This window comes from Pinus tabuliformis, chromosome J, assembly GCF_031772625.1.
Source record: "Pinus tabuliformis cultivar Carrire ecotype Pingquan chromosome J, CPIR1, whole genome shotgun sequence".
In the NCBI taxonomy this organism is placed as follows: domain Eukaryota; kingdom Viridiplantae; phylum Streptophyta; class Pinopsida; order Pinales; family Pinaceae; genus Pinus; species Pinus tabuliformis.
In genome coordinates, this window is record NC_142295.1 from 672,793,311 (window position 1) to 672,816,189 (window position 22,879).

The window sequence follows — 22,879 nt, forward strand, 5'->3', positions numbered from 1 at the left end:
TCTTGAACCAAGATTGAAAACATAACCTACAATAGATTTTCGATTATCAATTTGTCAGCTCAGTTGGAATCAGTGAAATGAACAAAACAAAGGAGTCCACCATGAACTGTAATGTATCCCAAATATACTGAATTATCCTTTTTTTGCTTTATAATCACTTTCATGGGCTGCTTGCATGTCCTAGAAAAAAAAACCAACATCAAAGGAAATACGAGGATGGGTATGAGTCAAATATAAGAGGCTAACAACTAACTAATGGTATAAAGTATCATAAGCTTAGGGTGTATGCAAGTGGCAGCATATATGGCTCCAGATGAGAAAGGAGAAGGGGCTGGTGTCCAATCTTCCATGTGAAAGAAATGGAGGTCACATGCATACTTAGATTGCAAAAGAGAAATTTCTTCCTTGGTTTGCAATACTTGGAAGCCAAGGAAATAATACAAATAACCGAAGTGTGTTATTTCAAATTGTTTCTCAATGTTTATTTTCACATGAGTTAAAAGCTTAGGGTCATCAACATAAAAGATAAGTATTCCACACAAGACAAACACCTACCTTAAATAGCCACTCTCACAACCAGGTCAAAGATCATAACACCAATGTTTTTGTGGTTAAAACCCTCTAGGAGGGAAACAGTTCACCATGGCCCCCACCAACGTGGCCATCTGAGGCAATTTATTAATGCAAAAGAAAAAAATGTACATAAGAGAGATTCTCAGAATCGATCATCAGCAAATGATCCTCCACGCACATTGAATAGAGATCATGGACCAATCTGGTGTTAAGCCATGGATCAATAGCCATTAGTATCAAGGATAATATGAGCTGTCGGATCACTCTGTAGAACATGTCATGGCCATTGGATTACATAACTACAAATACATACTAATGCATATTAAAGAAACACACTTTTACCTAAAGACACATTGATCTTGACTAACTCCTGAATGTCTGAATATCCTAACATAATTGTGAAGCCAACTCTCTAGCAAAATGAAGCTGTTAGATTAAAAATGGGGGTATTGAGGGGTAATGGTTTATTATTTTACCAAACTATACCTTAGGTGATACCCACGCTCTCATTGGCAAGTACCACTAATCTAATAAGTGACACATCAATCACACGCAAGCCCTACTATCAACACAATGCAATAAACACAACTATTCCCGATCCCCAGTCCCCCTCACATGCTCAGGCTTGTGGTGAACCAGAAATTTGAGTGCTGGGTTATTTTATATCCTAGATGAGGTGGGATTATCTTGATTTGCAGCATGAGATGCAGGAAGGTCCATGGGATGCCACCTTTCTTGATCAATTGATGCTGGGAATTTTCAGCTGCGATCTTCAGATTGGTCTCCTCTTTCAGGCTGGTGAATTTGAGGTTTGTTTGTCTTTTAGCAAGACTGTTTGCTGCGTTTTGTTCCGTGAAGACCCGATTGCTGTGGACCCAGTGTGCATGGTGTTTTGGTTTTCTTGGTCTGTTTAACTTATAGAAGGTATTTTGTATCTGGGTGGACTGTCCTTATGGGAATGCTGTTATTCTGTCCACAAGCTCCAGTCCTTTGCTCAAATTTAGCTCATTGGTCTGGTTGTCGCGGTCTCTGGAGTCTGAACCAGTATCCTTGTGCTTTTTGCTGGCCTGGTTAAGGTCATCTTGGGATTGGCTATGGTTTTGTTTGCTTGTTTGACACCAGTTCTTTTTAGATCGGCTTTCTGTTTCTTCAATAGCATACATGGACTTCAGAGATTTGCAAGAGTTTAGGAGAGTCTTATGATCACACGAGGAAATGATCCAAAGTAACAGGACCTCGATAGTTACTGTTACATCTAGGGTGCACGATAATGAATAGCAGATAGTCTCTCAACTTGCTTCTGTGATGAGTTCGTTGCTTCAATTAAATAAACAAATTCTCATCCTTGAAGCGAAATGTGATTTGATAAGGAACCTGATAGGCAACCTGTGTAAAGATGCTCAATGTGGGGTATCAAATTAGAGGCTGTCTATAAATTCAAGTCTTGAAGAACCAAAAGAAGATGATACAGTTCATCAGCTCATCGAGGATATGGAGATAGGGGAACAGGGATCTGTGCCCACTAACATGGGTCTGGAAAAGGCTAAAAGGCACTATATTTTCAGTTAAAAGTTTTTTAAAGCTATTAGAATGGTAGGCCCTTTCTATAGAATATACAGTAGCAGTAAACACTAGGAAATTTTGTGAGCAGATATATCTAAATTTTGTATTTTAATCTGGAACTGTTTATCCTGCTGGAAATTTGAAGACATTCAGTATGTTGTAATAGTGCTGTTTAGTTCAGTTTCCTAATTTTTTTAGCTTTATCTTGTTTTAATATTTGACATAATTAGCTGCTTTAGGAGTGTAATTGACTATTCAATAAGAACAGATGAATAGTGGGTGAACTTGACCTTGTAGGTATTTTGCTGCAATTCCTTGTAAATAAACTAGCAATTGCACCAAATGTTGCAAAGGAAATGCCGTAAGGCATAAATTGGAGAAGAATCCCACCATATAATGCAACAATGATGTTGTAACAATGTTGTTCTCATGCCTCTGTGTTTTGCAGCGAATTCTGGAGCCATTTGTCTAAGTTGGCCTTTCTGACACGCCTAATCCTTTCCTCTTCATCAACATCTTTTTCTTCTGCATTGGCATCTGCCCGAGTTGCCTTCTTGATGCTTTGACAATAGTTGTTGAAGCACATCATCTAAATCATCCTCCTCCCCATTTGCACATGCCACACTACTTGCATCTCCATAATCATGACTTGTTTTCCTTTCTAGATCTTTTACACCTCGCACTCTCTCCCTCAAGAAGTGATTCAACGCTTGATGCTTCTAGGTCATCTTCTAGAATCTGTGTTCACTTAAACAGACATACTGGCCATTGACAAATTCGATCATCATAATTCATCTACTTGTAATATGGTTGTTTAACCAGCATTGTATGAATGAAATGAAACTACAATACCATGGACAAATCCATGACCATTCATATATTGTTGCTTTATTAGCCAAGTAATATAAACTATCGCATTTGTTACATCCATTCATCGGGTAAAGCAATAGCACTCGCATTTTAATCCTACAAATATGGAAGGGAGCTTTCTATCAGACCTTTTCCTCGAAAGTTTTAAATGCTATACGGTTCACATGGCAGAACGTTCGATCTCTCTAGTTTATGCAAACATATTAACCATGGAAAGAACTATAACACTGGCTCCTGTCTTTTTCCTATCTGGGCAAACAGATGAATTTGAGTAGATCTCATGCAAAATGTGGCTGCAAATTGCCAACACTTCATCTGAGTAGATCTCATGCAAAATGTGGCTGCAAATTGCTAACACTGTGGCTGCAAATTGCCAACACTCCACAAAAGCACGGTTCACAGAGGGATTGGATACACAACACTCCACAAAAGCACGGTTCACAGAGGGATTGAATACACAATCTTTTTAGGACCTCTTGTTTGTAGGATAAAGGACCCACTTCCATGCAGCGATTTGACTACCAAAATCTATAAAGATGTACATACTCTCACCACATACTCAACTATAGACAAACAAACATAGTAAGAAATTAAAGTTTTCTTTTCCATTATTTTTAGGAGCTTCTGCCCAACTTTTCCGGCATTCACTGTGCTCTTGGGTATAGAGAAAACAAAAACACCCAAAACACATTTAGGACACATTAAAAGATCAAATAAATATCAATGTCATTACATTGCAATCATGTTAATGCCCACAATAATTTGGCCAGCGTTTGTAGAACAAAAAATTAGATTCAATGGAATGGTTCATTCCACATTATTTACAAATGTTGCAACAATGAATCATCATTCAAAACAAACAACTGCCCACAATTGGGGACCAAGCCAGGTCAAATTTATTATGAATGCAAATCAGAGGCTGCAGGGTACATATTCCTGCACAGAATATCCAAATGATGTTTTTAATCCCTGTCACCAGAATATGTGAATATATAACCAAACGATGAGCAGTCAAAAGTTCTAATCCATTAATGATAACATTTTATTTTGGATACCAATCCCTGACCATGTCCTTTTCTAGACACTGCAAGCAGTCGAAAGTTCTAATCCATTAATGATAACATTTTATTTTGGATACCAACCCCTGACCATGTTCTTTTCTAGACACTGCAAACATCAAGCTAGAATCACTTCCATAACATTCTCCCTACCTCTATCTTGGCTATAAGTTATTCTCCTGTTGGAGCAGACACAACAATATGCCGTGCATAAGGCTTTATAAATCCCTCTTCAACACCCTTATCAAATAAGGCAAGCAAGAAATTGTAATAACCATCAACATTAAGTAAACCCACCTGCACTTTTAGTAAGTTATGACTGATCAATACTCTTAATAATTGGCAATACTCTTGAAGATCAATGGTAAGGGCACTGAATGAACTCTAAAACAATTCAACATTAAACAGTGGATATGTACAGGCTTATCATGAATGCCTAGCTGTGACCATGTGACCATCTCTAGCAGCTCCTACATTGTGCCATAACCACCTTCAATCAGCCAAATCTTGAAGAAATCAGGGAATGGAATATCAAAGGATTTGGAAGTTTTATTATAAATTATCTGCATATTGTCTCTCACCAGGCCCTAATAAATGCATATTCACCATTAGCATAGATTCATCATAACCTTTGATCTATTAAACATAGAGAGATATACTTAACAAACAAACAAAAAGATATTCAAATTTCTAGTTACCAGGTATGATGGATCTATGTCAATTTAATTTTAATTTTATTTACATAATTACAAATGGCTTGAGCTGAGCTCCTTTCTTAACATTGATAATTGAACCTTCACATTTTATTTTCATTTTAGTTTATTAGAATTAGCATAGATTCATTGTAACCTTTGATCTATTAAACAAAGAGATATATACTTAACAAACAAACAAAAAGATATTCAAATTTCTAGTTACCAAGTATGATGGATCTATGCCATTTTTTATTTTTTATTTATTTATTTTTTATTATTTTTTAATTATTTATTTATTTATTATTATTATTATTATTTTTTATAACATAATTACAAATGGCCTGAACTCCTTTCTTAACATTGATAATTGGACCTTAACATTTTATTTTCATTTTAGTTTATTAGAATTACCTACCGTCAAGGCACATTTTAGTGGCTATGGAGTGCACCTAGCTTCTCAAGGTGAAATTAAAAATTAAAAATTAAGCAATTAACAACAAACCATCCTATTTATCATACCCCAAAAAGTTTCTTAAAAATGCGAAGTATCAAATCACTTGGAAGAGTAATAAAAGCGTCATCTTGACGAGCCATTTCGGCCTTCCTTTCATGCATGTCAGCAACAATCTTTACTTCACGGACTGTATGACCAGATATCTGTGATATAATTTACCATCTCAAACAATTTAGGTTGTAGGATCTTTAAGCAACATCGATAGAAAAACTATTTCAATTACATAAAAAGCTAGAATAGTCATGTCCATAGCATCAAAAGCACATCAATCAGTTGCAATATGCAAAATCCTAATCATCTAATTTCAGAGCAATCAGTCCTTGGAAAAGAAAACTAGAAGCCTTATGCCAGTAATTTCACTGCAATATATTGTTCCTCTTAGCATGTTTGACTGGTGTTATACAACAAAACATCAGGTTGAATAGGTCATTGTTCTTTATTTTATCTCCCTCTCTTATATCCTCTGTTCTGTTCTGTGTACCTTTTGATTAGCCTGACACTGTTTTGGTTGGCCTGGATTTAAAGAAGTTTGAGATAACTGTCCCATTTTCATTTCAAAGATGGACTAAATATTTGTAATATGAGAAGGCCAGTAACCACTAATTTCCCAAACTGTTTGGGGCAGCAAATACCAATGGTTCAATGTCATTTAACATGAAAGAAAAGTTACTTGTAGATAAGAACAATCACTTGGTTGAAATTTTTGAAGTTAATTAAACAAAGAAAAAGGATGCTTCCCTTAATTTCAGAGTCACAGTTCCTTTAAGCCTCCATCATTTTCATTTAGCTTAAATTGCATTGCTTATGAAAAACCATGTAAACAAATAACGTTATGTCACAATGTAAACAAATAACGTTATCCTATAACAGAAGAGACACTACATTGATTGTAAATGCCATGCAAACAAATAATTGTATTCTATAACAGAAGACAATAGCTCCTATTGTGTCTTCAAAGGTCCTTAATCCAAACATACTAAAAACCTAGCTATACAATTACAACCAAACAATTGAGGTACATTGAAAGAAAATTTGAACTAGAAGTACATAAGAAGTAAATCAATTATTATCATTGATGGTATATATCAAGAAATGGATGTGTCCTGACATGATGGTAACTAACTGAACTTGTGAGATGCTCTTTCAGTATCTCTGCTTCCCCAGCTAAATAGATATTCATTGCTACTAAGGAATTGTGTTTAGATCTTGAGATGACTAGGTAAAGTATCCAATCCACTAAAGTTTGATTCATATTCAGGGGTTTGAGCGTGTTATCCACTTCTCTCTGCACCAGAACTATTGCAGCTGGAGCGAGACCAACTTGTTTTTTCTTTTCCAGAAAATGTTGGGGCCATGAGTGGCAATTGACAACTGTAAATTTATTTTTTCTTTTCCAGAAAATGTTGGGGCCATGAGTGGAAATCGACAACTGTAAATTTATTTAGTTGTTGGCTTTTCCCCGGAAAAAAACATGGAAGGAAAAAGAAAATGTTGGGGCCATGAGTGGCAATCGACAACTGTAAATTTATTTTTTCTTTTCCAGAAAATGTTGGGGCCATGAGTGGAAATCGACAACTGTAAATTTATTTAGTTGTTCGCTTTTCCCAGAAAAAAACATGGAAGGAAAAGCCCTCTTCCTGCCAAGAACCAAATATTTCGAACCAAAGACTATGGCTATAAAAACAGTCATTGTCGCGGCTTAAACTCGTGCTTTTGTTCTTCATTTGATGGTGGTGGTTAGATAGTAACTTATGCTGGTTATTAAGAAGCTTATTCAACTGGGTCTGTTTCAACTCCAACTCGGTCTCAATCTGCGGGGTAGGGATAGAGAAATGAAATAGGGACGCCAGCCAGCTACGAAGTTGGAAGTCGTGAGGATGCTCGTGATTAAGACACTATATTTTCGCCTGGAATCAGATTTGCTCGACTAGGCTCTAGTACTCAATTAACGAGGTCAACTACATGTGCTGCCTTTACCTTTTACTTTGCTCCTGGAACTCAATCCCCTGCCTCTTAATAACCCCTAGGAACAAGCGCTTTAGTTATCGATTTCAGTCTGCCCTTTCCCGTATCCACATGAAGTTTTAACTGGATCACAATTTCAGCGCAGAACAACGCTTTGGCTATGGAGTGCACCTGGCTTCTCAAGGTGCAATTAAAACTTAATTGCAATTAACAACAAACCATCCTATTTATCATACCCCAAAAAGTTTCTTAAAAATGCAAAGTATCAAATCACCTGGAAGAGCAATAAAAGCATCATCTTGACGAGCCATTTCGGCCTTCCTTTCATGCATGTCAGCAACAGTCTTTACTTCACCGACTGTATGACTAGATATCTGTGATATAATTTACCATCTTAAACAGTTTAGGTTGTAGGATCTTTAAGCAACATCGATAGTAAAACTATTTCAATTACATAAAAATCCAAAATAGTCATGCCCATAGCATCAAAAGCACATCAATCAGTTGCAATATGCAAAATCCTAATCATCCAATTTCAGAGCAATCAGTCCTTGGAAAAGAAAACTAGAAGCCTTATACCAGTAATTTCACTGCAATACATTGTTCCTCTTAGCATGTTTGACTGATGTTATACAACAAAACATCAGGTTGAATAGGTCATTGTTCTTTATTTTATCTCCCTCTCTTATATCCTCTGTTATGTTCTGTGTACCTTCTGATTAGCCTGATACTGTTCTGGTTGGCCTAGATTTAGAGAAGTTTGAGATAACTGTCCCATTTTCATTTCAAAGATGGACTAAAGATTTGTAATATGAGAAGGCCAGTAACCACTAATTTCCCAAACTGTTTGGGGCAGCAGATATAGACACCAATGGTTCAATGTCATTTAACATGAAATAAAAGTTACTTGTAGATAAGAACAATCACTTGGTTGAAATTTTTGAAGTTAATTAAACAGTGAAAAAGAATGCTTCCCTTAATTTCAGAGTGACAGTTCCTTTAAGCCTCCATCATTTTCATTTAGCTTAAATTACATTGCTTGTGAAAAACCATGTAAACAAATAACGTTATCCTAAAACAGAAGAGACACTATGATTATAAATGCCATGCAAACAAATAATTGTATTCTATAACAAAAGACAATAGCTCCTGTTGTGTCTTCAAAGGTCCTTAATCCAAACGTACTAAAAACCTAGCTATAGAATTACAACCAAACAATTGAGGTACATTGAAAGAAAATTTGAACCAGAAGTACATAAGCAGTAAATCAATTATTATCATTGATTGTATATATTAAGAAATGTATGTGGCCTGACATGATAGTAACTAACTGATTAAACTTGTGAGATGCTCTTTCAGTATCTCTGCATCCCCATCTAAATAGATATTCATTGCTACTAAGGAATTGTGTTTAGATCTGACACGACTAGGTAAAGTATCCAATCCATGACTCAAGGAGAAAACACTGTCTCTCGGAATATAGTCTTAGAAAAATCTCACATCTACCCTAGAATATAAACCCCTGTCTAATAGCTCCCACGGGTCTTAATTCATTTTGATGCTAAGAGCAATGGGACATCACACGGGCAATACCTAACCTCACAAATAGTGTGATTTTATTCCTTCGTGTCAAAGGTTATTACCCAAATTCTTTTGTCTACAATAGTAAATGAAAGTTGTGTATGGGCCTTACCCGCATGGGTCAGACAATATCCAAACACAAAGGGAAACTTTGAATCAACCATCCTGGCAGCAACCAAATGAGAAAAAATGGCTAAGCCTGCAAATTCCTACGGACAAGATAGAATTCATGCGTCCTAGTTACCTACTTTGATAATCTGTGGACATTAATAAAGTTTCGATTTCAAAACTCACCCGCCACTAAAGTTCGATTCATATTCAGGGGTTTGAGCGTGTTATCCACTTCTCTCTGCACCTGAACTATTGCAGCTGGAGCGAGACCAACTTGTTTTTTCTTTTCCAGAAAATGTTGGGGCCATGAGTGGCAATCGACAACTGTAAATTTATTTAGCTGTTCGTTTTTCCCAGAAAAAAAACATGGAAGCAAAAGCCCTCTGCCTGCCAAGATAAGATAGAAGCATTAAACAATTCTGAAGACTGTTTCGGATTAGCCCAAATCTAGAATTTGAAAAATTTCTCCCTCCCCTTCTGACGAATGCCTTCTGTTAGTCTTGAGTAGGACCTGCTAATTGTACATTGTGCATGCCTTCTGTTAGCTGTTCTCTTTTCCCAGAAAAAAACATGGAAGCAAAAGCCCTCTACCTGCCAGTTTTCCTCGGGGAATTCCTGCAAGGAGAGCGCTCTTTTCCAAAAGATCTAATCAGGACAAGGTTTTGGGAGGAAAATGAGGAGAAATCAAATCATTGGAGGAATCAAGAAGGGGATTCCCACAGCAGTAGAGTAGAACAACATTTCCAGTGGGGCTCAAAACTAACTATTATGAGAACAGTGCATCGCAAATAAAGTCATGGTCGCGCATAAGCCATTGTCCCATCGCATCAGCCATCGTCTTCTTCCCTAGTTTTGCACCCTCGGTCTGGTAGCAGAAGCGTTCTGGTTTCCAGAAGTGTTCTAGACAATGGATAGTGCAAAGCAAGCGCTACCTGCTACCGGTAAAATTAATCGCATGGTTGAAACTATTTTAATCGTCTAACATTAGAAATCAAAGGCCCACAAATGTACACGTAATGTGAGAGGGGAGTTGTTTTCAGAGGGAACGCCCTACGGTGTAACAAGAAGGGTTAATTTTTTGGCTATAATTTCTCTTTGCTTTTTCAGTGAATAAACTCAAAGGTGGCACACCTTCTATTGCAATTTTTCTAATATTAAATCCTTAACTCTTGAATGAGAAAATGTTGCAATTTATGTCTTTCATTAAAATAGAAATGCCACCATATTTCTGGGCTGTCTTATTGATCAAGCCCCAAGTATTTGAAATGAGGATTGCTGAGTTTTCCAATGTACATGGAGATTTTATCTCCTGCTCAGTTCTCTATTGAAACAAAGGCTTGAAACAAAGGCCTGGACTCTTACAAGAAAAGTAGTATGGGAGCTTTGCTTTAGTCATAACGACAATTATGAAAATCATGATAAAATTGCAAAAAAATCTTGTGATGGTGATTTTTACACTTGGCTGATTTTATCACCAGTAAAAATTGGCAATTTTTACCAAGTGAAAAAATTGTGACACAGAACAAAAAATTATCATCCACGTGGATAGAGGTGCTTTAAGTGGCTTTTTTGGGTCATTTTTGCAAACAAAGAGAAGCATTTGGAGAGCACAAAAAATTGTCATCCACGTGGATAAAGGTGATTTAAGTGGCTTTTTTGGGTCATTTTGCAAACAAAGAGAAGCATTTGGAGAGCAAAGTAGGAGGAGACTGGTTTTCTTCTTCTTCTAAAAGACATCCGAGTCCAACACCAGCCTTAGCGCCTTCTTTCTCTAGAGGAAAAGCCATTACCTTTGCATGTTAAAGGGGCAGAGGAAACCACACTAGTTTATGTGTTTATTTTCGCTCTAGATGACTCACGATGGTGAGATCATTTATTATATGTGTTTTGGTGATATTTTGAGTCTTAGTTAGGACTAAAGATTCATGGCATAATTTAGTGTTGATGTGTGATGTAGCACTAGACATTTTATACATTTTATATATTAGTTCTATTTTCATATTTATGTGGCAATGCATTTATTTGATGTTGTTGTTGCTTTATATTTTAAATAAGTTGAAAAAATGAATATTGTTGTATTCGCTGAATTTTATTGATATTTTTCTGATTTTTATTTTTTTTGCTTTTCTGGACGCTTGCCTATTTAACCTGATGTCAACGTCAGCAACATTGGTCATAACAGGTTGTAGACCACTCCCCCTCATCATGTTTGGTAGATCAATGGAGGGATATTGTGAAGATACCATTTTAAGTGTTCAAACAGGAGTAGGAGCATTGATGGGAATGAATGTAATAAGATTTTGGAAATGGATTTCTCTTGTGGCACACTTGGCTCTGTTGTGTGATCCTTTTGGCTATATATATATTTTCTTTCTTACTATATGTAGAGAATCTCTCTCTCTCTCTCTCTCTATATATAGAGAGAGAGAGAGAGAGAGAGAGAGATTCTTTGCATATAGTAAGAAAATATATATAGCCAAAAGGATCAGACAACAAACCTATATATATTTCATGTAATCGAGCACCCTTACGCTGCCATCCATGGGCAAGGGTAAGAAATTCTTTGGGGCTTAAGGTCACTTAACAAGTAGTCTTGAAGCCATTACAACAATATATTCAATATGAGTTCATGTCACTTGTGAGAATCTAACCTAAGTGGGGAGGATAACAATCATTCCTCTTAAGCACTCGAGATAAATCTGATCGGCAAAAAATGCTTCTATATATCTATTAATAGTCAACAATATGGACATTACAGTGTTTAACAAAATAATTAAATTATTATTGTTTTTTAACCATGGGAATTGGTAACTCTGATCCAAATTTATGAAGGAATGAAATGAAATACAAATATAAATAGAAACACAAAGCTACATTGAAAACAAAACTTCAATTCATTAATAACGAAGTACTAAACACTGTTTATGTGCGGAATGGAAATAGACTAGTTCGATGATGGTAGCTTATCTCGGAGAAGAGATGTGCAGCTACATGCCTTCTGAATTGTGTTATTGTGAGGCTCACATGCCTATTTATTCATGAGAAACATTTGAAAACCTCAGACATCCAAAAATATAACCCTATGAGATGAAATGCCAAAATACTATGGGTCTCGTTGGGGTAAATTGGTACATCAACTTCTCAGGTTCATAACTTTGGCATATGATTTCCGTTTGATGCATACGATACCTCGTTAGAAAGATTTATTGGAGGACTACAACTTTCTATTGCAAACATATGGGTTTGCTTGTTTCCAAAAAAAAAAAAAAAAAAAAAAAAAAAAAAAAAAAAAAAAAAAAAAAAAAAAAAAAACGTTGTTTGAAGCCTCAAAATGACTTCGAAGTTAAGGACCCAAAAAATTGTTAAAAATAGTAGTTTGTGCTATAATTAAGAAAACTGAAAGAAATGATGTTAGGGGTCCAAGTGGAATAAGTGGGTGGCTACCAATATCCACTTGGATTATTCCTCCCCACTTAGGAAACAGTGGTCCCGAATGCGTTGAGTGCCTCCATGAGATGGACTTGGTCCCTAGTGAGCCACTTGCCCTAGTGCAAGAGCTGACTAACTTTGACAATTCGATATAGTTGGATCTTCTGTTGACGAGTGTTCTTAATTTGTGTGTCCATGATTTGATCAGTGGTGGCCTGTTACATGTAATATGGGTTGAACTCTGTTGTTGTTAGTTGTTCTGCAATGTTTGATGTGTGAAACAATGGAGGAAAGTATGGCTGAAGGCGTTTTACATTGAACACTGGGTGCAAGCCGATGAATGAGGGAACGCTGAGCTTGAAAGCAGTCTCTCCCACAACTTTGGTGATGGTGTAAGGCCCATATCAGAGTGGTCAGAGTTTTTGATGGGCTTTGGTAAGACGTTTTTTCTACAAATGCAACCAAACTTTGTCGCCCACCTGAAACTTATGTGGCACCCAATGTTGATCATGCCACTGCTTGTACTTGACATTGGACTTATCTAAGATTTCGTGCACATGTTGGCAGATGTGCTGTATGCATTCAATAAACTTGGTTGCTTTATTAGCCTCATAATGTACATGTGCAGATTTTGTCTGCGTGGTCACATGAGGCATGACAACATCAATCAAACCTAATGGTTGAAATCCTAGACTCACTTGAAAGGGATTGCGACCAATCGAGCTATGGAGAGCTTTGTTATAACTGTGTTGCACATAAGGAAGGCTCTCATCCTAGGTTCATGGATGCTTGGAGTTGTACATGTATAGTCTGTGCACTATTATCTTGTTGACGACCTTTGTTTGGCCATCGGTTTGGGGATGGAATGCAATCGACTTGGTGAACTTGGTGTCCAATAATGTCCTTAGACTGTTATGTAAAAATTAGTTAGGGTTATGTAAAATCAGATTAGATGTAGTTATTTAGGCAAAAGGGCATAACCAAAGATCATGCCCTTTCTCTAAGAGGCACCTAAGGTTGTATATAACTGGGCCTCTCTCTATAAATGTAATCATTCAATTCAGTATTCATTTATTAATAAGATATTTATATATATATTTCTGTTTATCAAGAAGTTTTCACTTCATCTGGTATCAGAGCCAAAACGAACTGGTGACACCCACAAGTTTTGCTGGCCATTAGGCCCTACGGGCTTTCAGAAAAAAGCGGTGCGTGTGGACTATCCTTGTTCTGCCTGGAGTGTGCTGTTACAGGATTGCGATTAAAATAGCCAACTACAATCTCACACCACAGGGAAAAAAACGCTACAGCGTCAGAAGTAATACGCTAAACCCTCAGGGAACCGACGTTGTTTTCTCTGCGGTAATACACTAAACCCTTGGGAACCAGCAACGTTTTTCTCTGCGGAGGGACCTGTGGTTCCGTGTGGTGGACCTGCGGTTACTTGGAATAATCGCTGAGTGTTATCTGCTCGAAGGTTTTTCTTTTGGATGGTCAACGGGAGGTGACCCCCACTAGCAGGCTTGACTGTCAGCGGTAGATATATATAATATATTTATAATGTCAAAATTATATATATAACGTTTATTTATATATAATATATAATATATATAATATAATTATATATATATGCTATATATAATACATAACTTTAATTTAATTATAAGTTATAAGTTATATATATAACGTTAATTTAATTAATCAAATTTATTTTAATTAATTAAAAAAAAATTTAAGCTGGTTGATAAATACACGCCCCCACAAACTCTCTTAATGTTGACAATGACAATGGCGGATTTCCAAAAAAAATTGGTTGACACGGAGCATAAGATAAATAACAACCACGATGAGGTCAGTAAAAGATTAGATGATTTCCAGATCAAGCTTAAGGGGCAGGTTGACAATATCAAAAATCTTCAGGATATGACAAATCGAATAGAAATAAAGATGGAAAATCACTGTGTCCAAACAGAAGTGGATCTCAAAGAGTCATTAACATTGCTGAAACTTCTGTGTAAAAAGATGAATTATACAACTGCACAACTACTACTAGAAGATGAAGAAACTCAAGAGCACAACTCATTAGATTCAACGAAATCAAAGGACTCATGAAAAAGCTGAATCCCCAAAAATATCAGCGACACCCCACCAAGAAATAAGTAACGCGACTCTTACAAACAAGCAACTCTGGGATACCTTTAGCAATCAACACCCTTTTTCACTCAACCATTAGCGACATACTAGTGAAGGGCAAAAGTTGAGATGCCTAAATTCGATGGAAACGAAAAAAAAATGTTGCATGGATAAATAAAGCAGAAGAATACTTTGAGATATATGACATCAATGATGATGACGAAAAGCTCAAAGCCTCAGGCATGCATCCATGAAAATGGAAGGGGAAGCATATAATTGGTATATGTGGTGGAAAAAGACAACACATGTCATTAGTTGGAGAAAATTCAAAGATGCATTCTTTAAAAGATTCCAAGGTGTAAAGGAAGAGTTCTTTTCAAAACTCATCAAATTACGACAAAAAGGAAGTGTGGACGAATACACTCAAGAATGGGAGACGTTAGTAACACGAGTACCTGGGTTATCAGAATCTCGTCTAATTCAATCATATGTCTTAGGACTCAAAACCAATTTACAAGTAGAACTTGAGATGCATGATATTACATCAATAGAAGTAGCAAGATGAAAAGCAAAAACAACTGAAAAGAAATTCGAACAAATATTTTGGTCAAAATCGGAAAAAACATATTCAAGACGAAGAGTACCCCATTATGTGGACTCAAACAATACAAGATATGTTCCAACACATCGTCGTGAAGATGAAAAATCTAATGTGGAAACACAGAGGATAAAGGAGGGTAAATGCAAACGTTGTGGTGAGAAGTGGGACCCCAAACATAGATGTGCTAAAGGAAAAGAACCAAAGAACTTATATAATTGTAAAGCAACCAATGATTTAAATAGTGAAGATTCTGACATAGAAGAAATAGAAGATGCCCTAGAATTCTCACCAGAATTAGATGACGGAAGTATTCCGCAAGTGTCATTATCAGCTATGATAGGAATATCACAACCTCAGACCTTAAATTTAAAAGGACACAAAGAAGAACAACGTAGTGGTTCTCATCGACTTTGGTAGCACACAATTTTTTATATGCAACCGTGGCAAAGAGACTCAATATTTTTTCATTTCCCTTACCAAACATGAAAGTGATGGTAGCTGACAGTAAGAAGAACGAAAAGGTGGGGAAATGCGATAAAGTCAATTTTCAGATTCAAGACTTTAATTTAGAGTCTCTGTTCTTCACGGTACCGTTAGGAGTAGATGTAGTCTTAGGTATCCAATGGCTACAAACTTTAGGTACTTATGCCGCCAACCATCAAGTACAGTTTATAAAATTCATATGCAGAGGTCAGAAGTGCAAATTACATGGATTCCAAGCACCAGAGAATCAAATTGTATCATCATCTCAAATGATGAAGATGATTCGAAAAGGAGCACCCGCTTCTGTAGTACAATATCACCAATTAGAAATGTTATTTGCAAATATGACCAGTGAAGAGTCACCAGAGATACAAGATCTAATTCGGAAGCACGAAAAAGTATTTCAAGACCTACCTATGAAGATGCCGCCTAATAAGGAAATTGAGCATAGAATAGAAGTCAAGGCAGGATCAGACATTGTCAACATCAAGCCATACCGATATCCATACCATAAAATGGAAATTCAGAGATTTATCCAAGACTTTTTAAAGTGTGGGATCATCTCGAAAAGTAAAAGTCCTTACATTGCTCCAGTGGTATTGGTAATGAAGAAGGATGGTTCATTCAGGCTATGTATTGGTTATAGAGGATTAAACAAAATAACAATAAAAAACAAGTTCCCAATTCCCTTTATCGATGAAATGTTGGGTGAGCTACATGGCGCAAGGTACTTCTCAAAATTGGACTTAAGATCAGGGTACTATCAAATTAGAATCAGATTGGAAGACATATCAAAAACGACATTCTGAACACACTAAGGTCATTATGAATTTAAAGTAATGCCGTTTGGATTAACTAATGCACCAACAATGTTTCAAGCAACTATGAACGAATTATTTCGTCCACATCTTAGGAAGTTTGTATTAGTATTCTTTGACGATATTGTAATTTACAGTAAAACTTGGAAGAAGCACTTACAACATCTGGACAAAGTTCTTACACTACTTAAAGAACATCAATTTTATGCAAAAAAAATTCAAATGCACCTTCGGAAAGGAAGAAGTAGAATACCTTGGACACATTATATCCCATGAAGGCGTAAAGGTGGACCCTAATAAAATCAAAGCTATAAAAGAATGGACCAAACCTGTCAATATATCCAAGCTAAGAGGGTTCTTAGGTTTCACTGGATATTATCGAAGGGTTATTAAAAACTATGCACATATAACTGCACCTCTAACAAATCTTTTAAAGAAGAATTCGTTTCTATGGGATGAGGAAGCAGGATGGTGTTTTGAAAAATTAAAGTAAATTATGTCTAATGTTTCCGTATTAGCAACACCAGATTTTTCTAAACGTTTTATCATCGAGTGTGATGCTTCCGGTTTCGGTATAGGTGCAGTATTAATGCAACAAGGACATCCAATAGCTTTTGAAAGTAGGAAGCTCAACAAAAGAGAACGCCTCAAATCCACATACAACAAAGAAATGCTCGCTATCATGCACGCACTAGCTAAGTGGAGGCAATATCTTTTGGGAATTAAGTTTTCCATTGGAACAGACCACAACAGTCTCCAGCATCTCCTTCAACAAAAAACACTTTCCGAAGAACAACAAAAATGGATTGAAAAAATTACCGCTTTTGATTTGGAAATACTACATAAAAGAGGTAAAAACAATGTAGTAGCAGATGCCTTATCCAGGAAAGATGAAGAACCAACACTACTTGCAATTTCAGTTGTTGTTCCTGAGTGGTTTAACGAAATTCGAAGTGAGTATGCCAAGGATCCAAAAATAACGGCAATAATCAATAACCTTCCCAACAACTCAAAATTTGAGTGGAAGAATGATATACTATGGTACAAGGGAAGAATCTATCTAAATACAAATTCCAAGTTTAAATTTAAGATACTCAAGGAATCACATGACTCACCGTCAACTGGATATGTAGGATTCTTTAAGACTTACTACAATGCACGTCAATCATTCTTTTGGAAGGGAATGAATCGCGATATTCAGAAGTATGTAGCAGAATGTGACACATGTCAAAGGAATAAAAGTGAAAATATTACGACACCGGGATTACTTTGCCCTATAAACATTCCAAATCAGAAATGGGAAGAAATCTCGATGGAATTTATCGAACGATTACAAGTATTTGAAGGCAAGGACAAGATTTTCGTAGTAGTCGTTAGACTCACCAAATATGCTCACTTTATGGCAATAAAGAAATCATACTCGGCAAAAGAAATCGCTGAAATATTTTGCAAAAATATATATAAGTTACACGGTTTCTGAAAGTCATTGTGAGTGATAGAGATGCCAAGTTCAAGGGTAATTTCTGGAAGGAATTGTTCAACCATATAGGAACCTACCTAAATATGAGTTCCGCTTATCACCCTCAAACAAATGGCCAAACAGAGGTTGTCAATAAATGTTTGGAGGCCTACCTACGTCACTATGCTACAGAAAAACAAAATAAGTGGGCTCAATGGTTACATCTTGCTGAGTGGTTGTATAATTCCATTTATCATACATCAGCAAAAATGACGCCATTTCAAGATTTATATGGGTATGAAGCCCCGAAATGGAAGGATCTAGCTATTGTCCAGACAAATCTACCTACTGTTAAAGATCAACTAGAAGAAACCCAAAAAATCGTCCAAATATTAAAAGAAAACTTGAATTATGCAAGGAATATCTGATCAAGTGGAAGGACTTACCCGAAGAAGAAGCTTCTTGGGAGAATGAAGCATTTTATCAACAACACCCGTCGTTATGTATGCTTTGTGGACAAAGCATTCTTTCGAGAGGAAGGCAATGTTATGTAAAAATTAGTTAGGGTTATGTAAAATTAGATTAGCTGTAGTTATTTAGGCAAAAGGGCATGACCAAAGATCATGCCCTCTCACCAAGAGGCACCTAAGGTTGTATATAGCTGGGCCTCTCTCTAAAAATGTAATCATTCAATTTAGTATTCATTTATTAATAAGATATTTATATATATATTGCTATTTATCGAGAATTTTTCACTTCATAGACTTTACCATAATGTGCTCAGGAACCTGCTATCTTGATCTGATATAATGGTCTGCAGGATCCCAAAATGTACCCACACTCCTTCAAAGAAGAGTGGCAGTGTCCTCTGTCTCATTTTGCAAGTCGTCAATATAGTCATCTTAGAAAATCTGCCCACGACCACAAATACACAGTCATGGTTATGCTTGGTAGAAGGGAGGCCAGACAGACAATCCATGGAGATGGATTCCTAATGATGAATGGGAGTAGGTAGAGTGTACAAACCTTGCTTCTTAACGGTTGGCTTGGCGATGATAGAAGTAGTGCATGATCTGATATATTTTCCAAAATCCCGTCAGAGTCTTGGACAATAAAAATACTTATTAGTATGACCACAATTTTTTCCACACCAAAGTTTCTTGTGGCCCAACTGTAGTGCGTATCTTAAATTAGTTTGGCACGCTTGCTTGAAGGAACACAAAGGTGGCCCATGTAGCATAACAATGCATCTTGGAGGTGGAAATTTAGAACTTTCTTGCCATCTACTAGCATCTGGTATGTGGTGGAGAACTCTGGATCATTCTTGTACAACTGCATCCATCCAGAGGTCTCATGACCACAAGAGTTGAAAACAATAGTTAGTGTTGCAACTAGGGGCCAACTGAGGCAATCTGCAAAATGATTGGTGTTGCCCATCTTGTACTTAATGTTCAAGTGGAATTGTTGCAGATATGTAGACCACTTCTAATGATGATCATTTTGCAACTTCCTCTGTGTGTATAAATTGAAGAGGTCAGTGATCTGTGTGGATGACCCTCTCCTTCTCCAGAATGTAATGTTTCCATTGCTAGAAAGCTTGCACGATAGATTAAATCTCTTTAGCATAGGTGGGGTACTTGCGAATTGTATTGGAAAGTGTCTCACTGTGATAAGCCACTAGATGCCCTTGTTGGGTGAGAACTGCACCAATAGTCGGAGGCATCTGTCTCAATTTCAATTGGCTATTCCAAGTCTGACAATGTGAGTACAGGTGTAGAGCAGAGGTGGTGTTTCAGCTCAACGAACACCTTCTGTTGGGACTCAAACCATGAAAAATTTGCTTTCGCTCCGCCCTTGGTAACTTGACTCAAAGGCCAAGTGATACGGGAGAATCCCAACATGAATCTCCAATAAAAATTGGCAAGGCCCAAAAAGCTGCGACACTCTGTTAGAGTGCTCAGAGGTGGACAATCCTGAATGACTTGGATCTTAGTTGGATCCACATGCACGCCTTGCTCATCTATGATGTAACCCAAATATTGGACCTGACTCATGCTAAAGGTGCATTTCTCCAGGTTGACACATAGATTGTGCTGTCGCATGGTTTGAAGGACTTGTCGAATGTGTTGCAAGCGCTTTTCCCAACTCTTGTTGAAGATAAAAATGCCGTCCAAATATACAACCACTAACGAGTTGGTGAATGACTGCAAGATGTCATCGATCAACCCCATAAATGTTGTAGGTGTTGAAAAATCTAGGGCTTTAGGATTAGGTGATTTCTCTTGATATGATAACTACTTGTGAATGATTTTTATTTCTTTAGATTAATATCTTTTCAACAAGAAATATTCTTATCTTGGATTCCTTGTCCTTAAAGAATATCGGTCCTCTACGATTACTCTTATCTTGGATGCCCTAACTCATCTTCAAAGAGTATCAAATGCCAAATGTTTAGCTAATCCTCCATTTTTTTTCCCAAGCGAAGACAAGAATGACATGTCTATCTCTCCCTCTCAACTTAGGGAGGACATGTTGAAGAATCTAGCGCAGTTAGAGTTAGAGTGAATCTTCTTTTCATGATAATTATTTGTGAGGTGTTTCAACTTATTCTTCTTGTTCAACCTTTACTTGTTACTATTAGAGTGTGTCTTTTTTAGTTTATCAAATAGCTATCAAAAACAAAGAGACAAGAACACGAGATGTTGACATTTTTCCAGGGCCAAAACCCCTCCCTCTTGGAGAGGAAACCCCAAACAAAATTCTTCTTATAGAGATTCCAATTGACGAATACCAAGACCACAACCATTGACCTGCCAGTCCACTCTAAGACCAAGACCCCAATACTCTTCTTGCTGTGAGATCATCATTACAGTTGCAACACTGAAGCCATCTTTACTGCATTATTGAGATTGTCATTACTGCTGCAACACCAAGGCCATTACTTCTTCTCTATCAAGATCTTTGTTAATATTATGACCTTGAGTATTGTGACTGAGATCATGATCACCATCATCCAGAACGATCGCTGATACAGAGTGTAACCTTATTATATGTATGTCGAGTCTCTGACTATGTTTTCCTTCATGTATTGATATCTTCATTGTTATAGGTATGCTGTGATTGTTTATTACGCAGTATCACAATAGAGTAACATCATAATGAATACGCTGTGATCCAATTAAGTCAAGATTGTAATTATGTTGAGAGATTATATCAATGATCGAGGTTATGCGTTGACTCAGAAATAACGCTGAGATTGTATTCCATGTCAGAGTGCGACTGTGAGATATATGCTTCATGATTATACCGAGACTAGGTTACCATTGAATCATTGAGATCTTCTGTATGTCATCCATCCAAAGGGCTTGATTCCTTCTGAGATTGCTAGGTCTTAGTCACTGTAATTATCTTTTAATAGTCCGAGATCCTGTAGTTGTACCCACGAAGAATCTTAGAGAAATCCGAGTTATCTTCTCACACTTTTGCGCAGACCATATTGGTATATATAGTGGTCTGCCCTGTAGGTAAGCCGACTTGTATTCATGAATAGATGTCACTTTCACTGAGCCGACATGACTGTTCTTCAATATACATTTTGAGGGCGACTTAATTGTTATCTTCATCATTTTGTAGACAAACTTCTTCGTGCTTGTCTTGGAGGGCTGTTCTAGACTTGTATACATTTTACATATATGCTCAAGAAGAGATTTTTACACATAACTTTGACTCTTTGAATTTCCTAGACCTATGGAATGAGAAAGAAACTCATTCTTATAATTTACAAAAAAAATATTTATTTTTCTTAGCAAGTACAAAGATCAAAATTACATTTGTAAACAACGAACCTTGTTACACTATATTCAACACTCCCTCTTAACTAGGGAGGTATTTAAAATGGTACTTGGTCATTCTCAATTTGAAGAATTTCTCATAAGAAGAATCAGATTGGGTTTCTCACTGGGTTGGTGAGACCAGTGACTATATACACTTTCATCATTGTCTTTCAAGGTACATACCCACTTGGGTGTTCACTGAGTATGACTTTCTAGGACTATTGTTATCTTGGGTTCCCAGCCCTCAAAGAATATCGGTCCTCTTGCCTACTCTTATTTTGGATGCCCTACACTCGTTGAATCACCCAATCGAAGACCAATGAGGAAAGTCTGTCGTCAGGTGCGAAAAACTTGCCATTGAGGCATGCAAGTTCCAAGGTACTGAAAGGGATTTCTAGATCAATCTCATGGATAAGGGGCTGGTGTCAACAGGAGATGATCCGTCGCAGGAGGGCCATGATGTTTCACCCATCAATGACATGAGATAAGGAACAAGCGGTAGATGGCGAAACAAAATATCAAAGGAGGAGGTAAGGGTGTAAACTGCAGAAGGATTATACTCTTGAACATATCGACAACACGACACCTGAATGAGGCAGCATTTTGGTACCAAGGGATCAGAGGCTCGAGGGAGGAAACATGGATCAAATGGAATGAGGCAAAATGGGAACCCAGACTCGCGGAATGCCAAATGACGATGTATGGATATCCCAACCCGACAAGAAGCAAAAGTGTCGATGTTCAAGAGTGACTAGCTGCCGTAGATAACCAATGATGACTTCCAAATTTTTCCCCCACCATTGCTGGTGAGTACCCCAATTATTTTTGAAAAAAAGCTTGAAGGGGATAGCATATGCTTGTAATATAAGTTTGACCTTCGGTCGAATCCAACCTAGTAATAGTTTAACGAGCCCTAGGGAGGAAAAGCTAGAGTCTCGTCATTGTGACGAGTCCAATGTCGTCAGGGTTTAACGAGTCTTACATAGGTAAAACTCAGAGTCTTTTTCATGTTTAGAGAGTTTGAAAAAGACACGGAAAAGAAAACTGCAGGGGGTCCTTTTTTGTAGATTTGTGTCCCTCGAGCCCGAAAAAGTATAAAATAATACTCGAGAGAACCGCTTGACCATTACGATCAAGGAGTACATTTCGTAATTAGTGACCTCGATCCGACAGAGTAGAAAAGCGATTGAAGA

The 22,879-nt window shown here is 37.0% G+C and overlaps 1 protein-coding gene across 1 annotated transcript; it reads right to left on the reverse strand.

The window, feature by feature from the left end:
- Positions 1–4,235: 4,235 nt before the first annotated feature.
- Positions 4,236–8,016, reverse strand: LOC149228660 (cytokinin riboside 5'-monophosphate phosphoribohydrolase LOG8-like). Its single transcript, XM_089380826.1, has 4 exons — positions 7,951–8,016; positions 7,475–7,612; positions 5,279–5,416; positions 4,236–4,361 (listed from the first exon to the last, which is right to left on the reverse strand). Exons 1-4 carry the CDS (start codon positions 8,014–8,016, stop codon positions 4,236–4,238), a joined length of 468 nt encoding a protein of 155 aa, XP_089236952.1.
- Positions 8,017–22,879: the final 14,863 nt, after the last annotated feature.

Bases quoted from the DNA above. Each gene is read 5' to 3' on its own strand.
- LOC149228660 (XM_089380826.1), bottom strand. From the start codon at position 8,016: ATGGGACAGTTATCTCAAACTTCTCTAAATCTAGGCCAACCAGAACAG. The intron at 5,417-7,474 runs GTATGATAAATA...ATTATATCACAG, and splicing joins TTTTTAAGAAACTTTTTGGG to ATATCTGGTCATACAGTCCG. The intron at 4,362-5,278 runs GTATGATAAATA...CTAAAAGTGCAG, and splicing joins TTTTTAAGAAACTTTTTGGG to GTGGGTTTACTTAATGTTGA.